Below are 26,490 nucleotides of genomic sequence, written 5' to 3' on the forward strand. Positions count from 1 at the left end.
AGAGCTAGTTCTCCTGTTAAGGTCAGGAAACAGAAAAGGCTTTCTGCCAGATCAATGATGGGAAATCTTGATCATTTCTGAATTGTAGCTTTGTCAACCCAGTCAACAAAGTCAATGGTGAGAAATATTGTGAATTATAGTTCACGAACAACAGGCCGATCCGTTGCACCACTGCATTGTTCTGCTTGTTTAGGAGAAGAATAATTTCACTTTCCACCTTCTATTCTGTCTTACCACTGCTGGAGAGTTTACCACAGCCAGATTGAAGCCATACAGCATGGAGGACCCAAATGATGACAGGAGTGTAACAGCAAGAAGTGGAACGGTCAGATGCTAGGAGAGACAAATAAGAAAAGTCAGGTCAGAAAAGAAAACGTGTGATTTCTCAAAAGTCTACTGTCATCTGTCAGAGTCATCCTAAATAAGCTTCCTCAAGTCTGATGTCTTTTACATAAGATGGCATTACAGTTCCCAGAATTTCAATCAGTTGGATTATATTGTGCTCGTGCTGGAGATGGGAAAGAAAGAAGATATTATCTGAGGAAGACCTGTTCAAGCCATTATATTTAACCTGAAATGGCACCAAGTATGTATTTCCTAGGTTGGTTATTATTGAAACTTAAACCTCAATGATTAAAAAATGAGAATCAGCAGATTTCCCAATATACTTTGATTTTATACTTTGATTATGGAAAACGTGGACAATAATTTACAAAATATGCCCCTTTTCCTTTAACACTGGCACTGGTTAAGCTAGGAATAGTCTAATCAATGCCACTGGTCTTCTGGAAACTGCCATATCTTGCTGCATTCAGTACACTAGCTGGACTCGTTGGCAGTTATAAGTCAACAATATCTGGAAAGTCATTGGATCCCTCTTTGTAGTGGCAAAACCCATAGAAGTCAACTAGAAGAAACTGTTGTTGATACATAGGTCTTCTACTTTACACAAGGCAAAGTAAATCTGCAAGAGGGATACCTCTGTGGGTTCCTCTCTCAGAAAACTAGAATGAGGAAACTTTTAGACCTTTCAAAGTATTTGAAGATGATGGGATAGCAATTAGATAGTACAAAATATGTCAGAGGGAGGAATACAAGTTTATTCACGGATGGAGATTGGTTCACAATGGGAATTAGGCATGCCTCTAGCCAGTCTATAAATAGAATCTTTCCATTGTAGCTAATGCTGAACATTGAACACACATTGGACACACATTGACTAAATCTTAAATATCATGGCAGTGTATATTTAGAATGTGATATTGGACTGTCACTGCGTTAATTGGTTTGTCAACTTGTGCTTATATTCTGAGTTATACAGTAGGATTGTTTCTTATCTGACAATCATTAATGCGCATGTCTCATAATACGTCACACATTCTTTTACTTTCTTTTCTGATCTTCCGTTCGCCTGCCGAAGGAGGTGGGCAACATAGCTCTTGCCAAAATGTAAGATTTAGATAGTAAGATTTGTATTATTATTTTATTTTATATTAAAGTTGTTTATTAGAATATGTTCTCGGGTTTTATTTTTTGCTTATCTGGAAATATGCTGTTTGGAAAGCCGACGATTCACACCTTATTAATTCAGGGGGGGGGGGGGAACTCTCCCTCCTTCACATGGACAAATATCTTAGGTAGAATAAGAAACTACTTTACAACTAATTTAAACATTTAATATTTCTTTTGTTATTTTAACCAAATGGATTTTCCATCTGTCACCTGCAATCTTAATTCTGATTTCCAATCACAGATCATATTGAAAAAAATCCAATCATAAACGTACACTACGAAGGTGAAACTTTAAAAAAGCATCAATGCTTCAATACAAATGTCAGCATACAAGAGAAAAAAGAACTATGGGATACCCATTGCATAACTGTACAATAGATTAGCCTGTGCTCTTGCGTTATCCTCAACGTTTTCTGGAAAACCATTTCCCCCTTTGTGCTGGAAAGGGAATTGTGACGAGGCAGGGAGATGACCTTGGAGAGAACCTTCTGCTATAGGGTTTGCATGATTAGCGTTCTTTATTTTTTATATATATATATTTTCCAAGTTTTATTGATTTTAAAAGTTTTACAGGAAAAAAGGGTTAGAACATTTTGACAGCTACATCGTGCGGGGGGGAGAAGCCCCCCCAGGTCTCGCAACTTTTACAAAAAAAAAATTATGAACATTTACATAGATATTAGCAGTTTTAAGTTTAACACAAAATCTTCAATATGTTTCAATCATTTTGCTTTTTATCACTTCCAGAAAGGTACATTGTAACAACAATTGCAATGATGTTTCAATTCACTTTTGTGATCTGAGTCTTCTTCTTGTCGCACCCTCCCCCCCGTCCACTGGCAGAGCCTCTGCCCCTCCCTGCTTTGTTTCTTGTGTAGCCTCCCCCATATCTCCTAAGAGAGCACTGTATTTTTTAATGAAAGCCTCTGCTTCCTCAACTGTGTTGATTCTAATTCTACTGCCCTCCCAAAAAATCAACATGCTTTCTGGTAACAACCACCCGAACCAAACCCCATTATTGTATAATTTTTTTGCTAAGAAGGAAAATTTCCTTCTCTTATCTCTTACTTTCTTTGGGATCTGCTTAAGAATGGTTATTTCTTTATCCTTATATTTTAATGGTCCTCCCCTTTTGAGCTCCTAGAACCTCATCTCTTGTGGTTTTTCTAAGAAATTTAACATGAACTTCCCTTGGGACATTGTGTGTTTTAGCATAGGCTGAATTAATCCTATAAATCAGGTCAATATCCCACCCAAGCTGTTGTTTGTCTCTGTTAATATATTCTGCTAACATTGTCGTCATGATCTCCTTAAAATCTTCATTTTCAACTTCTGGCAAATTTTGAAACCTAAGGAAAAAAGACATCCTTCTTTATTTTTCATTGCCACCATTACACTTCAAATAGCCAGAAGACATGGACCTGATCCTCAGGATGAAGCTTGAAAAGTAAAAGTCACTACTCTGAATTGGACCCCAACATGAGAAATAAATAATAGAAAAGATGTGTTCTTTCTAGTGAAATTTCTGGTATTTGTGAGATCAACTGAGTGCTCATCAAAATACACTGAATAAACTAAACTAGATGTTACAGATAGTGCTCACCTTATGACCATAAAGGACTGTGCCCATCATGGTTGTAAGTTGCAATAGCTGTAAAATGGTCCACCCATGTGACTAACCTGATTTTATTACCTTCTTTACAGCAGTCCTTAAGTGAACACTATGGACATGATTACTGTGATCCTTAAATGAACCAGTGGTTTGTTATGGGCTGGTTTTGCCAAAAACAACTATTTTTTTTCAAAGGTTTGGCTTTCTAAAAATCGTTTGATGATTATGATAGACCCCTTCAAACTGAAAATAAATATAATTTCAGAATGACTGTATCATGTAAGACTCTTGAGAAATATGAAATTGACTTTTAATGGCTGTACTGTATTTAATCACATAATTTTTCCGACACACTGCATGAGTTCAAGAGGGCTAAAAGTGTTTTGCTATTGATTTTTATTTGTACTCAGTATCTGGTGCAACTTGCTGTAGTGTCCAACAATAATCAGCTGGCATTGTTGGATTCCAGTTGCCCTGATATCATTTTTGTATTATGACAATGTCCTGGTGAAACTTTCACCATATTCATCGCTGACTGCATCTAAATTTTGCGGAAAGAAGTCCAAATGTTAATGCAGAAAATGAATCTTCAGTGCCCTTCATGGTCTTGTATGCTGTAAGAAATTTGTCAACCAGCTGAATGTAGTTTGGTGCTCTGCAGTTGCCCCAAAATTCTCAATTCTCAAATGCTTTCCCAGAGATTATCTCTAGCTCCATCAGCAGATCTTCAAACTGCTTGCCATTGATGATGTATCTGATCTGTGGACCAATAAAAATGCCTTTCTTAAACTTGGCATCAATTATTATTGGAAACATCTGTCTCAACTAACAAAAACCTTCACCTTCTTTGTTTATCACTAGCACAAATTTTTCCATCAGTCCACGTTTTATGTGAATAAGAGGCAAATATTTCTTTGTTGATCAACAAGCAGTCCATGCGTCACATTTTTCTGCCCTGGAACCAAATCCTTTCGGAATGTCCATTTCTTTATGAAATAATGTAGCTCTTTTGCATGGCTGTCCTATTCACATATGTAACAACAGTACTTGGTATATACAGCTGCATTCTGAGGAGCAGAGCCACTATTTTCAGATCTCCTCAGATATACCAATTGTACTTGGTGTACTGGATGCACTTCAACAATAGTTCCATGCTTTCGTATGTTTCATTCAGGTGTAAAGCACAGCCAATACATACTGAAGGGTATATATTACCATTGTGTAAAAACAGAAGATTTCTATAAAATGGTATGTGATAGGTTATGTTACAGTTATTTTTGTGATTAGCAGCCAAAAATCAGTAAGATACATCCAAAAGTGTTCAGGAAGCATATTCTTTGCTATCCAGTGAAATCAGAAGTAAATGCTTTTTTTTTTTTTTTGCCAAAACCATCATAAAATGCAGTCTTTTGACTGTGAGACAGTGTAAATGACTGGAAATGTGGGCCGGTTGCTGAGTGCCCAAAATATGATCACATGACCATGGGCAGGTAGCCATGGGAACTTTGGAATTGGAACTTCCCATGTAAGCATCTCCAGGGAGGCCTATCGTAACTTCAAAAGGTTGTTAAGTGACCAGCCATATGTCGGGGATCACCTATAACACTCCATGAGCAATAGCGGCATTATCTGCCTTCTCCAATGCACTCAGGAGCCATAAAAAACTAAGCTGATAGAAGGCACACCTGACTGGAGGTTCACCCAAGCGTAGCTCTAAATTGTTAGCCAAGCTCTGGAAAGAAAAAATGCAGCTCCATTGCACCAGGTCAACTGGTCATATTTCAATACTGCATATTATTTAACCTTTTGGAAAGAAAGAAAAGATTTATAATGAGAAGAAATGGAAGAGAATATCATAAAAAGAAGAAATCATTGAACCCATTAAACTAATACAGAACACTGGAGAGAAAGAAAGAGCCAGTTTAACTAGTATTTGTCAGGAAGTATAGAGAAACGATATGTTTTGTAACATGTTTTATATCACCCAACTTAATACCACTGAAATTGCTGAGAAAGATGTGCAGAAACCTTCTCTAAAGCAACCTCTAGCAGTTAAGATGTACCTATTCCCCCGCCCTTCCCAGATAGATCCCACACATGTATACACCACAAGAGTGAGGATATTGTAAAGGGGGGCATTAAGAAAGAATTGATTATTCTTGTAGGTATAGGAGCATGTGATTCAGTCGAAGAGAGAGAATTAGTAAAAATACAAGAAGACGAAGGAGTAAGATGGTGGAAAGCAAAATGATTTATTCTTGTCTTCCTTAACCTACTGAAGTTTTGACTTAGTTTTTTCATGCTTGCCCAATATGTGAAGCCACCAAATCATTATTATGTACATCCACATTTACTCTACCCTCCAGAGTTATATCAGGTTCCATTATGGGCAACATGTTTGTGAGTTGCACAACAGAGCAATGTGGTAACCACTGAACTTGGCCAAGAATTAATGCACAGCAACAGATTATTGGAGCTACAGCTAATCAACGTTCTAGGCTAAATGGTAACTATTAGGTTATATTAGTTCAGCCTTTACTTTCTTCATGGTTACTTATTTTATACCTTACTATTGGCTTCAGACTCTTGGAAGTTGTTGAGCTATTAAAGTATGATAGTTCTGCCAAATTTGGGAAGTTTTACCATCACTCATTGGCTTGGAGCAATTATTAGCAGTAATAGCAATTGCATTTAGACTTATATACCACTTCATGGTGGTACAGCCCTCTCTAAGTGGTTTGCAGAGTCAGCATTATTGCCCGCAACAATGAGGGGGTACTATTTTACCAACCTCGGAAGGATGGAAGGCTGAGTCAACCTTGAGCCGATGAGAATCGAACTGTCAAACAGCTGGCAGTTGGCAGTCAGCAGAAGTAAGCTGCAATATTGCATTCTAACCACTATGCCACCACAGCTCTTATATATTAATCAGCAATATATACAATTTTTTTTAAAAAAAATCCTCCCAATGATTGAAAGAAAATAAATAGGGAATGAATTTAGAACAAGGATGAATAACTTTCACCGAAACTCATTTCAACCAACTATTCAGCCAACTATATACAATACAATGTGATTTGAAAAATTCCAAGGTTAGGGCATTATTTCCCAAAGACCTGCTTAACAGCAATATAAATACATATTGTTATTTCAGAGAAAGCGACCACTGCAACTGGAAAGATCTTAAATGCTCAAATCTATCCTACGTTTTGGTTTCAAATTTTTCAAGCTACTAGGAGAGCAGGAAGCCTATTCCACACAACCCCGAACACAGAGCAGCTGGGAAAATAGCTTTGGCCTAGATTCTTAGATAGGGTGTAAATAAAATTCCAGGTGACTACTTGAAAAATGGCGGATCATAAGACCGCTCCTCCTTGAAAGGAAAAACAATGGGCAAGTGGCAAATAAAAAAGTAAACAACAACAATCACTTACCCTTGTAATCTTTCTTAGGAATGCAGAAGGGGGGCTGTTGTCCATTTGTGAAAGATAACTCGGCATCTTATGACTTGATAATATGATACAAGCTTGGTAAAAAGAAGGGGAATTGCCCGGTTGGGAGCTGCGCAATCATTTCAGTAAGTCATGAATAGAACTTTTCGTGAGAAAAAGAAATTTGAAGACAGAAAAAAATAACAGAACGTTGTAAATAAACTCCTACCCAAGACTGGAAGCTCCCAGGCTCTGCCAAATGACAGACAAGAAGGAAAAGTTACTTACACTGGGACCAAACTAAGTAAAGAATGGGGGTAAGAAGAAAGATGCAAGATGGGTAAGAAAAGTTCTCTTTTAGATAACTTAATAAAAAGGACTCAATCACATGATGGGCGAAGCAAATCTTATTAGGTATTTGGAACTGCCCAGCCCAGAGCTCAATTAACTATCTCTGTGCTTGGATGATAACTGCTGCAAGGAGAAGAATGTATTGAAGCAGGCTTTTTTTTTTAAAAAAAAAAAGATATTGCATAAACAAATATCAGACTCACATTCTAATCAACCAAGTTTGATTAAATACCACATGAATCCGAGTTTAGTCTGACCTATATAATGTTGCCATGTTCTTTCTTACCATTCCTTGGAGTTTAAGCATGTTTCATGACCTGTTTCATTTGTGTATGATATATACAAACACGGTGGCATAGTATGTGCCCCCTGGTATAGATACACACAGAGCACAACATCCACAGCCAAATGTGAATGATGAAAATAGAGATGAAATAAGCCACTTAGTTATTCCTTAATTTTGGATCTTGGTTTATTCCGTTTTGGACTATACCATCCCATAGCTTTCCAAATCATCTATAATTCCAAAGTCACATGGAATCTTCAAATCACTTCCTGGAGTTTTTTCCATCAACTGCAATTACTGGAGATTTCCCTTAGGAAATTTCTTCTTAAACACTGACATAAATCTTAATAGTCCTCCCAAATCCAGGAACAAAAGAAAATCTTACTTCCCGCTATATATGGTTTAGGCTCACCACTTTGCACCCCTGACTTACTGCTTGTCTTGGCTGAATAATTATAAGTTTCAAAAATGTAGATACTCAGTACAGGCACAAAAAATTAGCCCACTTCTGCTTTAGATTTTTAAACATGACAGCAGTGGTGGGTTCCTACCGGTTTGGACTGGTTTGGCCAAACCGGTAGTAGCTTGGCAGCCTGGGTCGCTGGAACTGGCTGTGATCCAGACCTGCCACGCCTCTGAACCAGTTCTCCTGGCAACATCGTGGGCAGCGCCATCTTGTTTTTTGCTTCTGCGCATGCGCAGTACAATTTTAGCTGTACTGAGCATGTGTGCGTAGCGTCCCTGAGCAAACCAGCAGTAGTCTTGGCCGGAACCCATCCCTGCATGACAGTATTATTCAATAATATATTTTGTCAAGAAAACTGGAAGATTCTGAAGAAGCCTGAAATAACCTTAGGCCAATAAAGGCTAGGAACCATATTTTGAAATTTGTTCCCTCCCACTATATTTATCTGAATTATACCTTGCTATCTTAAATCCTCTGACAGAGATTATCTACTTTAATGCTGAGTGAGAGGGAAGTCTACTAATCTCAAATGACTTAAATTGAGGCAGTTTTTCCCAACTTGGGCCCTCCGGATGTTAGAATTTTTCACTTCCAGAAATTATAGGCAGCAGATCTGACGCAACTGGGAGCATAGGACTAGAAATAAGGCGGCAATAAGGTATTTTGATGCCACACATTAAAGAAACTCTTCCTGTGGCCCTTCCTCAAAGTTGATAGGGCCCCATAGTTGCTGGCATCTGTTGGTGTTGCTCCCTCTCTCATAAATTATTCCTGGCACTTTTCTCATGTAGCTCTTGATATGCTTTCCTCCCAGCCTATATTGCTTGGGAAATGCTGCCCCAGTGTTCCTCTTGCTGGCAGCAGGACCATGGCTGCTGCTCTTAGAGGGGTGAGGAGTCCTGAAGCCGCATAATTGGATAGAAAGGGGCACTCTATAAGGGTGGCCTCAGGTGCCTCCTCCATATTCGTAGACTTTTGCATAGATTTGTTCCGTTTCCCAATGGAAACACTAATGTTTTGCAAGATAATCTTGACTGGCACTAAGAGGCTCTGCTGCGAGATAGGATCTATGTATTATGAGGTAAGGGAGGTGTGTAGATAAGCCCTAAACATTTAATAGATATAGAATGTTTTTGACAATCATACTCAAAGCATTTGCTAACCACATTCTGCTTCTCTTCAATATGAATCTTCTTGTTTCCATTGGCACATTATACAACACAACTCTTGTCCTCCAATTTTCCGGCATTTTAAAGAGTGTTTCCTGCAGGGTGGATCATTCTGGATTTAAACAGCAATATGAATGGCTAGTTTCAAAGAAAACTAATTGCTGCTTTTATATAGAATAAAATTATTTCCTTTCCTTAATACTACTTGAAAATATCCAAGCAGAAACTAATTTAGGTATCGTGTGACTGTAACCATTTCCATTTTGGAAGAACAGAAAAAAATATAGAAGTAAACAGCTTTGTTTAAAAATAAATTATTTTTAAACTTTTTAAAAATAAATTTTATTTATTTATAAAAATAAACAAGGGCATAATAAGCATAATTCATTTTGAAATTCTACGCAGAAGTTTCTTTATATGGAAAGATTTGGTTGGGTTAGTCACTTAACTTCATGTAGCAGGAAGACTTGACATTTCAGTATTGAAAGAATGCTATTTCCTCTTTTCCCAGCGCATAGATTCTTCATTCTGCTCATAAAAGAATCACTGTATACTGCATTGTATTTTATAGGGAATGGAGGGAACTTTTGCAGAAAGTGGTAATTCTGCAAAGGTAATATATTACTTGCTGGCAACTGATAACCCCTCCAGCTATTATAGCTGTCCAATATATCAAATGGCAGGCAAGAAATCTGAATCTGTCCTTCTTCTCTTCAGTCCCAGAATAATTACACTTGCATGCAAACATTTATGCACTCCTGGCTCTTATTTAACTTTGTACCATATCAACGTTGGTCATCTTCTGTTCCTTAAGAGATTTATTGGGATGCACAATTTCACAGGTGATATTTAAATTTCCAACAGTACTTCAGCACTAATGTTGAAGAATGGACTTCATAAACAGCTGTCCCTAACTTTGGGTGATAATCTCCAGTTGTGTTGGACTTCAACTCCCCCCCCATCCTTAGCTTGGCATACATCTGATTGAGTTGGGGAACTTCAGCTTGAGCAAAGCTATTGCAAATTTAAAAATAATGACATAGGTTGGGAGAGGGAAGAAACTAATTTACCTGGTTTTGGCATTGCACAAATTTGATTTAAGAGCTGCGGTGGCGCAGTGGTTAGAGTGCAGTATGGCAGGCTATTTCTGCTAACTGCCAGCAGTTTGGCAGTTCGATTGTCACTGGCTCAAGGTTGGCCAGAAAGGAATATATGTAAAGGACCAATAGACTCATTTTATTGGTGCAATATTCTTGAAGGTTGGTTTCAGAAATCACTTAAGAGATTCTCACATAATAAACCATTATTATTCATTGATTAATGAGATACAATTGGACACAAGTTACAGTAGCTGAATTCACATTAAGCCATAAAGAAAATAGCAATAACACTAGCAATAGCACTTAGACTTATATATCGCTTCACAGTGCTTTACAGTGATCTCAGCAGTTTACAGAGTCAGTCCATTGCCCCCAACAACCTGGGTCCTCATTTTACTGACCTCAGACGGATGGAAGGCTGAATCTCAGAATGTGAAAAAGGAAAGATTGCTCCAATATGTAGATACCAGTTTGAAGATATTCCTGCTTGATAATCCGCATAGCTGTGAAATATTAGGAGTGATCGATCACATGACAGATTTCTTTGTATTTTCAAAGTTCTTATTAATTCCATTTCTAATCTTCATATTTTTCTTTCTAATCAACCATCTGACTCTGCATTAAATTTTCCTAGTGAATTAAATTATAAATGTTCTGTTTTCAAGGATTTTGTTTCTGAGCATAAATATGGCAAGAACAATCAATTTTATATACTGAAACTCTGCTACTGTGAAGCTTTATCTCCAGGACACTTAAATAGCACCAGCACTAGCAGTTAGACTTATATACTGTTCATAGTGCTTTACAGCACTGTCTTGAGCCATTTATAGTCATCATATTGCCCCCAACAATCTGGGTCCTCATTTTACTGACCTCAGAAGAATGGATGGCTGAATCAACCCTGAGCCTGTCAGGATCAAACTCCTCCCTGTGAACAATTAGAGCTGGCTGCACCCACTTCCTCATGCCCACCTGGGCATACCCAGTAAGTGGAGCTCATCCATCCACACTGGCCTGGCTACTCTGAGTCATCCTAAACCAGGGGTGTCGAACTCAAGACCCACGGCTGGATTCGGCCTGCAGGGTGCTTTGGCCTACCTATAGCCCTCTACCAGTGAAAATGGGGCCCAAGGGGCCAAACCCACCCCAGTCATGTCCCCCGCCCCCCCGGAGGTCAAACACAACTCTGATGCAGTCCTCAATGAAATTGAGTTTTGACACCCCTGTCCTAGATACTCAGGAAAATCCTAAAGAAAAATTAAATAAATGATGTGTGCTATAAAATAGAAGGGGAGACTGACAAGGACCTAGCAATATGTGATTCAGAAGGATGATCTGACTTCCTTTTTTTGGTGCAACTTTGAATCAGTCTTGACTCCTGGTGATTGTTGATATTTTCAGAAGGGTCTAGACCAGGGGTGTCCAAACTTGGCAACTTTAAGACTTGTGGACTTCAACTCCCAGAATTCCCCAGCCAGCTACATGTGAATAAATGGGACAAGAACAATTTGCTGGAACCCTTAAATATTGTTTTTTGAAAGTATCCAACACTCTCTCCTTCATCCAACATCTAGATGAATTGTAGACATATTGGCAGAATGAAAAAAGCAGCAAACCACACAGAGGTTCGTAGAGTATTATTCATGTAGAACAGGGGTGTCCAAACTTGGCAACTTTAAGACTTGTGGACTTCAACTCCCAGAATTCCCCAGCCAGCAGAGCTGGCTGGGGAATTCTGGGAGTTAAAGTCCACAAGTCTTACAGTTGCCAAGTTTGGACACCCCTGGTCTAGACTCTAGGACAACTCACAGCAGCCAGGTCGATGTGGCTAGGTGGGCACAAACAGGTGGATGTAGATAGGTCAATGCAAATGGATGGATACGGGGAGTGGGTGCAGCCAACTTGATATTGTTGACTCGGCACTGTTCACTCAATGTGGCCAAGTAGGTGTGGCTAGGTAGGCAGAACAAGTTGCAACGGCTATTTAAGCAAAAATCATCTATGCATGTATCCAGAGACCCATGTTTCGTCTAACAAATTGTTCTACTATTGGGCTTCTAATACCCATTTATTTTCTCTCCGCATTAATATCTGTAAATACGTATCTTGCAATAGACATTAGGATATGATTAACTCTAAACCTCCAACCACTGACTTGTGCTATCAAGTATGTTATGTAATGTCCCTCGTTAAATTACATAGCTGAATGTTAAAAATAAAATCTGCCACTTTGGGCTGGAATAATTGAATTAACTGTTCCTTCCCCTTATTTTAGATTCTCCCCATAATAGTGAATCTGCTTAAAACTATGAGGGTTCTATCATTGGAAAAAAATCATTCATGAAAATTAATCTGAGTTATATATAAAAAATTGAATATGTACGCCAACAGAAAATGTGTAAAAAGTTAGGCCAAAGTTGAAATTCTGAAGTGGATGTGACTCAGTGAAGATAGCAAGAAAGTATAATCTGGATCTTACATGTTTGTATCAATAGCATTATTTAAATAGCTGCTTTTAGGATATCTTCCAAACTAATGTGATATTTCAGTGAAATATCTTGTAGGATCCATTTGGTAAATATTTTCTGTTTTGAAGAACATATCATCTCTACTTATTCCAGACAGTGTAATAGGTTACTATAATATTAATAAATGATACATTCAAGGGGGAAGCTGTTGCAGGTCAGTGCTAAAGCATTTGGAAAACAGACTTTTCATTTAAGATTCCAGAAATAAAAACACTTAGAAGGTTCACAGCTTAATCTTGTCTTTATATATATATTTTAACAAGTTAATTTTTTTTAAAAAAACACACACTTGTTATCATAACCCTAGCTCAAGTGAACATTGGTACATAAACTACACATCACCAAAACATAATCACAAAAATCCCAAAGCACTCACCAGTCCTAGAAACTAAAAAACAAAGAGCAGTGTTACAAATAAGACCATATCTTCGCTTGCTAATCACCTGTGTATGAATTCTTTGCATTTCCTACAATTGCAATAAACATATATTGGTCTTAGAGATGTTTGTTTTCAAACAGGAACAAGCTATTAGAGACATTGCCATGATTCTGTTTTTAACAGATTTGGAAGTAGCATCCTAATTCCTTTGTGGTATGAAAAATAAAATGATTGAGAATTACATTTTTAGAGTGAAGATATTAAAAAGGTTTACTATTATATTTTGTTTTGTGGATTAACAGCAACTTTCCTTTTCCCTTAGTTAAATTAGCCAAACCAATAGATAAGGATTGTCAGGGCTACAATTTTAAAAATATCTGAGGAGCATAAATTACCTGTTTCCTATTTAGACAAATGAGAAGTTTGTAGCCCTCATTGTAGTGAATGTATCCTTAAAAGCATACAAAATAAATGTGAATGCTTTGATCAAGCAGTTTTAGTTTCTACAATCCACCTTCATGATTCTTCAGTTTTATTTTTCTGATGCAGTTTCTCATAGCCATAGTAGTTTCACTATGTCTTGCTCAACATTTAATGTTGTCCTAAATCATGAACATATATGCAAATAAAGATTGGATTCATTAGTGATTTGATTTTTTTTTTACTGTGAGCATTAAATGTTGTGCTTTTTATCCATATAAGTCAACCTATGAATCACATATACCTTTTCAAAAAAAAGGTCTCTAATATTCCATGCAGATATTTCTGCATCTAGAAATGTGACTGTACCAGACAATTTGCAGGCATTCCAGAAAAAGCATCATAAAATATTACATAGCACAGACACTTATAAGGTTTATCAAAGGTCCCATTTCTGGGCTATCTGGTACCACTGAAAGGTCACTAAATAATTGTAGTTACTTGAATGAGCACTGTCACAAAAACAGAAGAGTTACAGCCCAATTACATTTTGTAAAACTAGGCTATCTCTTTGATATGTAACTTTGCTGAAAAACAAAACTGTTACAAAGTCTTAAAAGGCGCGATGGCTTTGAAAGCAGACAGACACACCAACAGAAATTTCCCTATGGTGTTGTATAAAGGATGAGTTGCATCTATGCTTTATTCCAGTAGGCATGATATATAAATCAGCAGGAAGCTAAAATTATTTTGTCAGAGATGCAGCACTTTCTGAATGTGCATTCCAGGCATCCGAACCCAGTTCGAGTCAGCATGAAGGGGACAAGTGCTTTCATTACTATTGTTGGTTCAGTTCAGCTGGATATATGAGGTCATTGTCAGAAAAATGAAGGTTGAGGATTATCTAGATATAGTGTGAAGAAGAACTCTTTGGAAGGTTTTCTATTTCAGGAAAATAATCATTTGATTATTTAGGAAGGGAAATAAAAAATAAGTATGTATAGCCGCAATATTAAAATGCATCACATAGGCTGCTTAAAATAAAATTTAAAAAATAGTTTTTAAAGATTTTCCCAAACCAAGAGGGCAGCAGGAAATAACACACAGACCTTCAATTCTCTTCATGGTGCTGTTACTAGATGTATTAGAATTTCACTCAGAAAGAGTAAAATCCCCAAACGTTCAATTTTGGGAAGTGTGAAATCCCACAACTCATACAGGCCCCAAAAGATTGCTATCTGTGGGACCAGAAAAGAGGAATACACATGAAGCTTTTTCCTTAGTCTCTTATTTAATCAAAATAGATTTTGTTAACTGCATAGTGGGGTACTTATCCCATTCTAATGTAATAAGCATACATAAATTCTTAATACAACCCTTAAAATGCTCAGCTTCCCTGATGATGGGACAGTGAAAATGGCTCAGCATTATTACAAGGGATTCCTTTATTCAGCTGTGTCCCTAACTGAACATTTTTGTTTTAAATAAACAACTGCAAGTATTAGAAATACAAATTTTTATAGTAAGAAGTTTTCTTATGACTAAAATTTAGTTGTGCTCTAATTTGCTTCCACTGTGAATATACAATTCCAAGTTAGTATTCATTCCAAAGAAGATTCAGTTTAGATATGTGAGAATTACTTATTCAGTCAATCCATTTAATGTTTTGAAGAGAAAACACAAGGTAGAATATTTAGAGCCAATGAACCACAAAGCCTTAGTAAAGCCTTAGTAAAGGCTTTGTAAAGGTGGAGATTCAACAGGAAGTTTCTTTCAAGTTCATGCAGGGTGAAGTTGAAAGGAAAAAGTCTTCCTTTTGTGGCCACTTCCATGGCAATGAATGATTTATCATCACTCCATCCAAATAGCTCCATTTCAGCTTTTTCCTTGAAATTGAGACTTTATAAAAACATATTTTATACATCAAGATTATCTGGCCAGTATTTGGTTTGTTCAGAAACAAACATCACTAAAATGTTTGGGAAAACAGCAGGAAGGACCAGGACTGAATATACAAGCACTAGTCTCCTCTTTAAAACTCCACCAGGGAGCAGGGGAAAACAATCACACATGCACAAACACCCAGGGCATTCAGGAGAGAAAACATTGTTTTGAATCAGTGCTTCCCAACTTCAACTTCCCAATTTTATGCTGGGACTTCAACTCCCAGAATTCCCCAGGAGGTCCACACATTTTAAAGTTGTGGAGGTTGAGAAATGCTGATCTGAAGATGAGTATAATCTCCTGATATTCTGTTCTGCATGTCGCACACCTGGCAAAAACTGTAGGCCTTGTACATAGGAGAACAGTAATTAATGATTAAAGGGTAATAGTAAGTTTCTAACCATAACTTAATTCTTTCTTCTCCTCTTGCTATAGGAAGTAATTAGTAATAGCAAAAAAATCTGAACTCAAAAAAATTACGTTCTAGACACACTTGCATATTGGATTAGCATTTTTCCCAAGAAAACCAATGTCTCAGGCTATACTTCCTTGCTGATTGGGGTCTGGATAATAGATCATATATGGGATGAAAAAACATAGACAGAACCAGCTGTCCAAATATTCTATGTTCCCATCAACGTATGATCCACTGAGTTTGCTACTAGTAATTGTACTGCTGCAATTACTACTCCAGCAACATAAGCATTTTGTTTTCTGGAATTTCACACTTAAAAACAAACATTTGCAAACAATTCAGCTGTTATCTTCCAATCTCCTCATTCCATCTCCCCATGATGTCATCCCGTTTGGTTGATGCCACACTCTCCTCTATGCTATACTGCGACAGAACTTTATTCCCTCCGGGAACTCCCCCTTTTCCGGGGATGGCCTTCTGGCCTATCAAGACACTTCCTTAATGACGGATCTTGGGATCCCGAGGGGTGGCATGCGAAGAAGAGACTTCTTAAGGGTTTTTTACAGTTGGGGATGGTGACTGCCTAATGGCTTTATCGTGGGATTACTTAGAAATAAAGAACAAATTTATTTTTATCTCTAAGTCTGCACTAAACACCTTCAATGCCCCCCCACCACCCCACACACTATTTTCTCTTCCTACATAAGCTGGGTTTCCAGCTTAAAGGCTGAAATGTGTCATAACATCAATTATTTTATAAGTTCCTTTCCAATTAGCTGGGAGAATACAAACATTCCAGTTCATTCACAAATGATTCAACTAGGTTTGTAGGAAGAATAAGATTTTTTTTTTTGCAAGCATTTATTTAATATAGATGTAGGAAAAAGGTAGGACGCTATAAGTGTGTAGGCAACCCTGTAGTTTCTCTAACTGTTTGTACTATGCCTTCCTTAAATACGGCATCCATCAAAACAAGGAAATTTATGATCAATAAACCTCTCCACTTAAGCAATATTAGACTTAAAAAATAAAACTTACATTTTCATTTACTAGCATCTCCCAGACTAACATTTGATACAGATAAATAAATGCAAAGGTCTTAATTGAAATCATTTTAAACTCCCATTATGACCACTTAACTAGTTTCCGGCCACCTGGGCCTTCATCTGGCATTAACTTGGCAATTCTTTACAGTCCAAGGCCATCTGACAGTGAAAGAGAGGGACCATCTACATAAGTTTCAAAAGTTAGAGGCATCAGCCCGCTGTTCCTCTCTTACTTGCTCATCAAAAGGGATCTCCCAATTGAATGAATGAAGGTAATGATTTTTCTGCTTAAGAGCAAAGCAAGAAATTCTGACATATTAAATATATTTATAGGAAGTCAGCACGGGGGATAGGAATTGTTGAGGGGACTCATTGTGAAGAGGGAAAGTGTGCACATCAGTCATTCGGGAAAGAGAAAGGAAATCTTTGATATAGCAGCACCCAAGCAGTCGGCTGTGCTGAGAAGAACTTGTTTGAGATCAACTGCACGAGAACTTGGTTCCAAAAGCATCTGAGAGCCTCTGCCTCTTCAGCAATATCTGTTTTGAGGATAAATCTTTTGCCCTGGCATGGGCAGATCGTTTAAGAATTGCAGCTCAGTCTGAGGGGGAAAAAAAAAAACCAAGGAAATAATTATTTGTCATTTATTAACTTTGTAACTGGAACTTAATTTGCATGCTTTACAAATCAGAGAGGACGACATCATCAATTTTATTTCAATGAACATTTATATTTCTTTTGTACATTTGTCATATTAATCGTGGTACATGGAATGGATGAACAGCTCTACAGAACTGGAAAAATACATTTTGGGGGTACTGAGGAGTTCTGTCTTTCTGCATTTAATAATAATAATAATAATAATAAATATTTATTTCTTAGCCGCACCCTCTCCCGAAGGACTCGGGGCGGCGTACAATGAAACATATGAAATAAATATGGACAAAACAAACATATAACAGAGACATATACCGAGACATACACAAGGAGGAGGTCGGCTGATAAATAAAACAATTAAAATACAATATTTAAAAACCCCTAGATAATTAAATATAATTAAAATACCCAGTAAAAGCCCGTCAGGAGCGATATGGTTAGATCAAAGTTGAGCCAGGCCAGCTGCTTGGAATAGGTGGGTCTTAAGCTTAATACGAAAGGAGCGGAGGTCAGAGGTATTCCTAATATCCGGAGGGAGGTCATTCCACAGGGCTGGGCCCGCCACAGAGAAGGCTCTACTCCTAGGCGCCGCCCCCCGACACTGTCTTGTGGACATTTATATGTAATGTCTAAAATATACGGAAACCTTTACATAATCTAAAATAAAAATCACGTGTACAGTTGAACATGCATGAAATGAAAGTACATACAGCTCTGTGAATGTGATATAATGGTGAGGTGTATACCTGGAACACAACACTGGGTTCTAATTGTCAGTGATTCTAATTGTCAGTGATTCTAATTGTCAGTGATTTTTGAGCAGAATAGATTTCTGAGGAGAAAAAGACTGATAAACCCAAAACATAAATAAACGAATGAATAACCAAGAAGAGAATTAGAAAAGACACCATCAGCTTGTACTGCATTTATTCAACCTCTCTGCTGCAGTCAGAATGACAGCCTGAGGCCCGCAGATCTTCTTCAAATAAATGCTGTATTATAATATAGGTTTAATAGAGACCATAAGTGATTGCTTTGGATAACTGATCTATTAGACTCCATTCTTCCATCTATGAACATTTGAAAGTCATAAGAGTATATAAGCTATTGTTCATCACAATTTCTATGATTCACACAAAACATGAGTTTTTTAAACCTAAAAGGCACACTTGATTGTGAGCACATTGGAGATAGGTCTGCTAAGCATTCTTGTTCAACACAAACAATTCTCATATGTTTGCCCAGGAGGAGACCACTCTAAGGTGTATGGTTAAAACTGCTGGTCTTGTGAAAGTTACAAAAGATACCTTATCAATGAACTAACAAAAGAGACTAATGGCTGCAATTCATCTAATTTGAGAAAGGCTTGTTGATACCAAGAAACTCTTGACACAAATCTGGTCCATACAGCATGGAGTTAGATAAAAGGGGGAGGGGGGAGGCCTAAAGCATATCCAAATGATTCAGTTCCATTCCAATTAATTGCTCAGTTGGGGGGGGGGGTGAGGGAGGGACGTACCAGATTGACATTTCAAAATAGCTTTGAGAAGGAAGGAAACACCAAGTGGTAAAATGCAACAATGTATCAGAGGCAGCTCATCACAACCCACAAGACAAAAGTTTAATGATTTTGCATGTGAAAGTGATGCCAATTAGAAAGGGATGAAAAGGTCAAAAATTTGAACAACCTTTAAAGAAACATCTAACAGTGGAATATGTGGAAAATGACACTCTTTGAAGAGGCCTCTAGTGGTAGCTACAAGGTTGAAATGGGGAGAATGGGAGGAGATAGGAAGAAATCTAGAATATGTTCAAGGAAACAATTAAGCTGGTTTATGCATTTATAGCCACAAAATTTGAGAATCGTTAACACTATTGTTTTTTAAATTTCTATGCTGCATTCATAATCCAGTGGTGTTTGAGAACTCAGCCACTCTGATGTTCCAAGTGGATACTGAGGGTTCAGATGTTAAGTTAGGTTACTGTGTTACCCTTTCTTTGTGTGAATTAGGATATGGTGTGCATGGTGACAATGGAATTGTGCTTAGGTCCCAAGGAGGAAAAAAGCAAACCAAGGATGAGGGAATGATATAAGGGTGTAAGCCATAAAGCATCTTCATCAAGACAAAGGGGGGGGGGGGCAGTAGAAGGGGATAAAACAAAGGCATCTGACCAAGAGAATTGGAAGTGATGAACTAGAACTGATGCTGGCCCTAGTGGAATTCTCAGTATTCTATCTGTTCTGGGCTGCAAACATTTCTATGTTTGCTTGTTCCCACAGTGAAGCAAGATGACATTAACAGTTGGGTGCAGATGCCAGTCATGAGATAGCAAATGACTGACTCAATGAATCTGTTAAAATATCCTGCCCAGAAGATGAGCTGTGATGAGATACATTTTGATTCTACTGTAGTTCTAAATTTGAACCGACAACTGGGTGAGGGATTTCCTAATGGCCTATTTATTCAGGTACCATGTAACTGAATGTAACTTGTTTAATGTACTTTGCACTGTCTGGTGTCTGTGGAAAGGCTCCAAAGTCTTGCACACTGCCAGGAGCTATAGAAGGTTGATATAAGTGTTTCCGCTTTTTTGGGCATCTGCACTCCCTGGACCTGAATAAAGCAATAGTGAGCTACCAAACCACAGCAGGCATTGTTAGTTAGTATATGTGTTAGTGGTAAAAAGGACACGTCCATTACTAAGTTGTGTCGAACTACCCTCCCATGGAGCCATGAATATTGGTTGGCATGGTAAGTATTTACAAGAAAAAAGGACATTGTTAAACTCTTCCAAGAAAAAGCAACATGGGTTGCTCAGCAGGAGAAAAACACTGCCAGTTTCATTGGCAATTGTGCACTATCACCCTACATCAGCATGCCTGGCTCTACTCCACAGGTCTTATGCAGAAAGCAAAGGCATGCATTAAAGCCATGCTGTTTGACAGAGAAGGACTCTTAGTAGTAAAACTGACGCTATCCTCAATTAGATTCAAAAACCGGATTACTGTTTAGTGCACAGGCCTGGTTCTCAATAAGGGGTGGGGGGAGGACTATAAAGGATGATATGCATGGTACTTTCTAAAGGAGCCATTGAAAGGCTTCCATGCTTTAAATTGAAATCTGAGTTTTGTGGTATGTTGCTATACTGAGAGGAAAATGGTGTATTTGGGATCAGTTTTCATCTCTGGAATGTAAATTGTTTCCTATCAGTCAAAAAATTCCATAAGGTTTCTCATATCCAAGCTTCTCTTCCTTGAAAAGGGACCCCAATTTTCACCAATGGATTTAAAGGATGCCTATTTCATTTTTCACCATTGTCTGAGTTTTAAAGTGAAGACACAAGCTTATTGGCTTTCCTTTGGATTAGGTATTGCCCTCCTCCATGGTTCTCTAAATCTACAGCTGTCATAATAGCTCATTTGAGATTCTATGGAATAAAATATTATCTTTACTTGGATCATTTTTTGTTGTTGTTCTTGACACATAGTGGCACCACCTTTTAAGTGTGTAGGTATTGTGCTTGACCTATCATCCAATATCAACATAGAAAATTATTATTCTGTGTTAAATGCTTCAGATCACATGGCACATGGCATATTGCATTTCTTCCATACCATTGCTCAGACATATGACTCTGATTATATCAGATGATATCTGTGGATACTCACAAAAGGAGAAGCTTTTACATATAAAATATAAAACTATAAAAGCTATAGAAGACAGACATACCAATTTCTGCTCTTTGGTTGTCCATACACCCTAGATCAGAAAATGGATCAATCTTGGGTAACTACAGAGTTAAAAGCCAGATATAATGGGGGAACGAATCCTGTTCGTAAAAACTCCTGTGTTCCTACTGTCACATATACCTTCGTTGCCAGTTTACATCAAGGTAATAGAATAAATCACCATCAATGATGCATCTTGTCTTCCTGTTTTGAACCCCAGAGCTATTTAAAATGTACTTTTTATAAGCTGTATTGAGTAAATTCTCTTGATATTAACTCCCTAGGATCTCTATGGGTTACCAAGAGACTTCTCTTGGTATTAACCGAAGAACTCTATGGGCTGCTCAATGAGGCTATATACACTGACATTAATCAATGTGATAACTGATAGCCTAAATCTCTGGCCTGCTTGAATGCTATGGGCAGCATAGTTTCTGATGAATCAACTATGGTATCAGCTAAGTCTCACAGAAATGCCTTTAAGTGGGAAGAGATGTTTCTGCGGACTTGCCTGAAACACAACATGCCTTTGCTGAAACAGATTAGGCAAACAAAGTGCTTCCTTATGGCTGATAATCCAAATTTGCAAACTATTGCACAAATGGTCATTCATATAAGATTAAAGTACATTTAAGTTGAAGTAGGCAGTTCCTGAGTTTAGAACTGCCTATTTTGTTATTGCTAGTGTTTCAAAAAGGATGGATGGCCCTAGAGGTAGATCTAGTAAAGGTGGTCAGAATTCCCTCTAAAATCCTGAGTTGTACTTTTGTGAAAATCAGAGTGATTACAGTGAAAAATCACATATACGTTGGTATCCAATCCAAACATGGCATCCAATCCAAATAATCTGTATATTAATCTTTATGTTATGTTCTTTTAATACTCTTAGGTTCTTGATCTGAGGCCTATCTCCTCCCCTATAAATTCCAATTGCGAACTTTTGTTATGAAAAGGATTATTATGGCAAACAAGGATAGTACATTATTGTTTATTAACCACCTGGATAGATTTTTCTTAGACAGAAATTTCAATGAGAAATGGGATGGCTGGTTGTAAAAAGTGGTTAATAGGATGACCATAGTCATCTTTAGAGAGTTCAGGAATGCTCTCATTTCAGGAATTAAATCCTTAAGATGCTGTAAGCGACATGACTATTTATACTCTTGGCCTCCCCATTACACAGCCTGATGTCTCCTAGAGTTGTTTTGTCTTTACCTGTGCAACTGTAATCTAGAGTATAGTACCATTTATCTGGATATGTAAGTATATGTTCTGGATGGGGAGCGGTTTGATTCTGCTTGCGTAGCTGGATCATTCAGGAAGTCCCAGATAAGGATAGTATCATCATGTGAGCTGCTGACAATTTGAAATTCATCAAATTGGAGTCGAAAAACTCTGCCAGAATGTTCCTAAACAAAGGAAAGACAACCCAAAGTCAAACTTTTCCAGTTATTGGATAAAAATAAAACATATTTTGTAATTATTCTATATTTCTAAGGGAAGTAGATCTTTGAAAAATAGTTTCACTACTGTTACGGTGATAGACAGCCCAAAACATGGCTCATAACTTCATTAATTCCACTGGCAATATTTTAAGGACTGAATATTCTGAAACTAGAATTTTTGTTGCTTGGACTTTTATGACTGTGCAGGGCTTTAACAATAGCTTGCAAGAATGTTTCAGATCTTTCATGAGCCCAAATTTATTAGATTAGCATGAAGTTTAGAATAACTTCCTTAAAGCAATAGCACTGTTTTTCAGGCTCTTGCTGCAGGCCCTCCTTCCCCCTCAAAGGGAGGGAGGCACTTTAATGAATAGCAGAGAGATGTTGCATTCATGGGAAGTCCAAAAGAATTCTTGCATATCATTTTCAAAGTCTGAATAGCAATAGTAATAACTGCACAGTACTTATTTGCTTATCTAACATTTACTAGAATCTTGAGGAATAATTGAATAAGTGTTATTGTTTACCTAACAGATTTTCAAGGCATGGATAGTTAAGGAGAATGTTAAAAATATGTTGGCAATCTAAGCCCACTGTAAATATCGGCATGTACCGTGCATGTGCAAAACAAAGTCGATTTGGGCTATTAAAGCCCCAGCTAGTTCAGTACAAGACAGCAACATATTTCATATATATTTGGCTCAAGCACAAAACGACCTATTTTGGTTCAAGTACCAAATAAAATACAATGACTTTGAATGAAAGAATTCTGAATGCCCTGTTCTATTTTAGATGACGTGCTAGAAAGTTGTCCTATCTTTTGATTTCCCCACTTTGGGGAAATACAGTAGAAGACGTATCATGTCTCTCCTGCTATTGGCTTAGGACAAGTGATGGAGTTAGGAAATAAAAAGCAGGTATTTGTGGACCATGTAGTACAGCGAGGGAGCCATTTTTGATCTGAATGTGGTTGGAGAAAGAGACTGCTTTCAAAGAGGAAATTGTTATGAGGGAGTATTGGACTCAGGCTGAAGTTATGGTGATATATTAAATATAACTGGTTACTTGCCTTTAAGACACACTTCAGCCTGAATCATTTATAGTCAGGTTGTTCTTTATAAAATCAGTTTTGCAATTTACGTGTGGGTCTCTCTCCTTTCTCCTTGTTTCCCCAAATCTACCTGTCCATCCTCCAAATAATTATGATTTATTTGAAGGGAGTTGCTTAATTAGGTATGGTCATGACACACATACATATAAAGGTCTGGTGACTGTACTGGTCAGATGGTAGTAAAAATGGTATCACTACCCCTGAAGCTATGATGCTCCACCCACCCTGCCGCTATCTGAAGCCAGGAGGGTGAGCTAGTGCTGGTTTTTGTAAAGAATCTTATGGGGAATCCTGTTTTCCCATGAGTAGATTGATATGTAGGCCTTCAAAAGGAAAAGCAAAAGGAATACTAGATGAGAGACAACGGTATATTGTAAAGACTAAAAGTAATACCAAATGTGTGTTTTGTCCCTTTGTGAGGGTGTGCTTTTCACACACATCTTACTCAGCAAATATTATCAATGGTAAACACAAAAAAGTACAATTAGTACACGACATAACCTTAGGCATGTGTGTATTCTGTGCATACTCTTTTTTCCTGAGATTCAGGAGGCATTTATATAACCAGTTAGTCTTCATTTTCAAAAAAAATTCTGAACACTTTGCAGACAGAAGGACAAAAGAGCATGCAGTACATCCTCATTTAAATTCATCAAGCCCTTAATTTGCTCATCTTTCCACTGCCAAAATGTTATGCTCAGCTATTTGAATATTAGATCTTTTGCAGTTTTTGAGTAACAATGCACTTGAAAAGTATTCATTCCTTGGTGGAAACTTCAGAATATATTTTAAAATGTTACCATTGTATGCCGGATGGCCTGCTAAGCTCACTGTGCCTGCTCTTCTGCAATGCTGATGCGGTCTATGGTGGATTGTGCTGCAAAAGCATGTTTGCACTTAGTGGCTTGACCTGTTTGCTGCAATTCTTGTGTATCTTTAGCACTTTTGTTTTTGCTGAGTAAGGTAGTATGCATGACTGCACTTTTTGTTCTGTTTACAATCTAAATGTGGCAGTGGGGCTGGGATAATTCTTTTGTACTTCCCAGGGCGTGGCCTCTCTCCTGGACAACAACACATCTTTGTTTTATTAATGTTCTCATTCCACCAGGCAGAAAGTGTAATTCCTTTTTATTTGTTTTTGGCAGCCAGCTGATAGCAGGCTGCCAAAACAGGTACATCTGCAAATGAACTGTTGGGGTAGAAATCCATATTGGTGATTTCATGCAAGGTTAGATTTAGATGACAATTTAGATTAAGATGAAACTTATCTTAAAACATTTTTGAAAATTACCCCATTTGTGTCAATGGGTTGACTGGAATTCAATTGTTTCCCCATGATGTCCTATTGCCCTGAAGGATGTAACTGATTTGAAAAGGGTGTATAAAAGGATAAGGTCTCTATAATCTTTTTTTCTTATTATTATTAAGGAAAAACACTGATCTAGCCCAGTAAACTTTCCTCACTTTTCTTTCAATTACCATATACCAAGGATGAAAAAAATAATATATACATTTGAACCTGAGTGCAAGGAAGGCACAAGGCAGCATATGGAAAAAAAATGGCTTTCATAACGAGAAATTTCAGAAATATTTAATTTTTTCCCTTTGCCAATCTTTTTGCAAGTTGGTTTGCAGGTAGCATAGAGCATAAATTAGTACATCTTATCTGTTCACTGGCTTTAGATGAAATTAAGAGAGCAAGAGGCTTGCTTTTATAACTAAAACATTTAAAATGTATCAATGTTTTTTTTTTTTAAACAAAGCACAGGATCCTTGAACTGGTTCAAGTTTCGTTCTTTTGAACCGCAGCCACAGAAAACAGTATCATAAAATGTAACAAAACATATTTCCATTTTGCATATACTCATGCTTAGTATGTTGGGAGAATATTGTTATTCTGTTTCTGCATTTTATTATTCCTGCTCGATTACACTAGCCACTCTGTTTTTCCAACATATATTATTGAAGTTACCATCTTTTCTTGGCTAGCAATTCATTTTCTGCTAAAAATGTCAAAATATTCAAACTATTAGGAACAGAATACATAAGAAAGAATTTGAAGCACACGATAATAACTGTGTCAATGCCTGCTGTTGCTAAAATCTTGGTCCTTTCATTGGTCTCATTCAAGAAAGCATTTGTTATATTCTTGTGCAATGTACGTTTTATATGGACTATTCACACTGCCTAAAAATTGAACAAGAAAACGAAAACAAACACTTTGTTCACTGGATAACACACATTTAATTTCAGATACCGAAGAGAGCACAACAATGGCTAAGATACTTTCCCAAATTGTGTAAACATCTAAAACTTAAATGCTTCTGCCTATCCTTCCTTGGATAAAAGTAGGAGACAACTTTAATGAAGCAATGAAATCTCAGGGTTTGTTTACCTTAGCAGCTTAGCCATGAGCAGCAGGATTCACAATTCAGTCTCAGCTGAAGTGTGAACATAATCACTCAAGGGTAATGGGTACTGACTCCCCTAGCACCTCATTTATGCTTAATGAATTCTACTCTGCTTCCCACACATTTAAACCTCTCCATTAGAAGACAAAACAAAGTGGCTCTTTTTTTCCCCACTTCCCTTCATCACTTGTAGATGATAAAAATATATTTAGGCATATTGGGCAAAAGCTACTGATCTGGTCTATGAAATGTGACTTCTGATGAAGTGGTTTACTTCTGTACAACAATGGATAGACATTATTCTCATCAGAGGAAGAAACTTCAGAAGAAGATGGGTCAGTTGATCTCACCACGTCTGTAACAAATGAGCCAAACCTAAGCACAAGACCCAGGCTAGAATAATTCCTTTCCAGCCTGCGACCATCTGCCCAGGACTTGATCTAGATTATACAGAAACTTATCCTAGTTGTGTGGCAC

General features: G+C 37.5%; 2 protein-coding genes across 4 annotated transcripts in view; both read right to left on the reverse strand.

The window, feature by feature from the left end:
• The window catches only part of LOC309392541 (solute carrier family 2, facilitated glucose transporter member 9-like), a 30,001-nt gene extending 19,351 nt beyond the window's left edge, over positions 1-10,650 (reverse strand). For 2 of the 3 annotated variants that reach the window (XM_081953884.1, XM_081953886.1), the window contains exons 1-2: positions 6,559-6,814; positions 235-333 (exon numbers count right to left, since the gene is read on the reverse strand). In XM_081953884.1, the coding sequence (XP_081810010.1) occupies positions 235-333; positions 6,559-6,624 (165 nt within the window). In that variant the 5' untranslated portion in view covers positions 6,625-6,814. Of the gene's footprint in view, positions 1-234; positions 334-6,558; positions 6,815-10,328 lie in introns of those variants that run through there. The other variant, XM_081953885.1, reaches the window with a different exon arrangement.
• Positions 10,651-12,677: 2,027 nt separating this feature from the next.
• Positions 12,678-26,490, reverse strand: part of LOC309392902 (F-box/WD repeat-containing protein 1A) — a 39,485-nt gene continuing 25,672 nt past the window's right edge. Inside the window, exons 10-11 of the mRNA XM_081954476.1 lie at positions 22,262-22,455; positions 12,678-17,260 (exon numbers count right to left, since the gene is read on the reverse strand). Of these exons, the coding sequence (XP_081810602.1) occupies positions 22,294-22,455 (162 nt within the window). The 3' untranslated portion in view covers positions 12,678-17,260; positions 22,262-22,293. The remainder of the gene's footprint in view (positions 17,261-22,261; positions 22,456-26,490) is intronic.

The sequence above is a fragment of the Natrix helvetica genome (genome assembly GCF_964273705.1).
Source record: "Natrix helvetica genome assembly, chromosome: 5".
NCBI lineage: Eukaryota > Metazoa > Chordata > Lepidosauria > Squamata > Natricidae > Natrix > Natrix helvetica.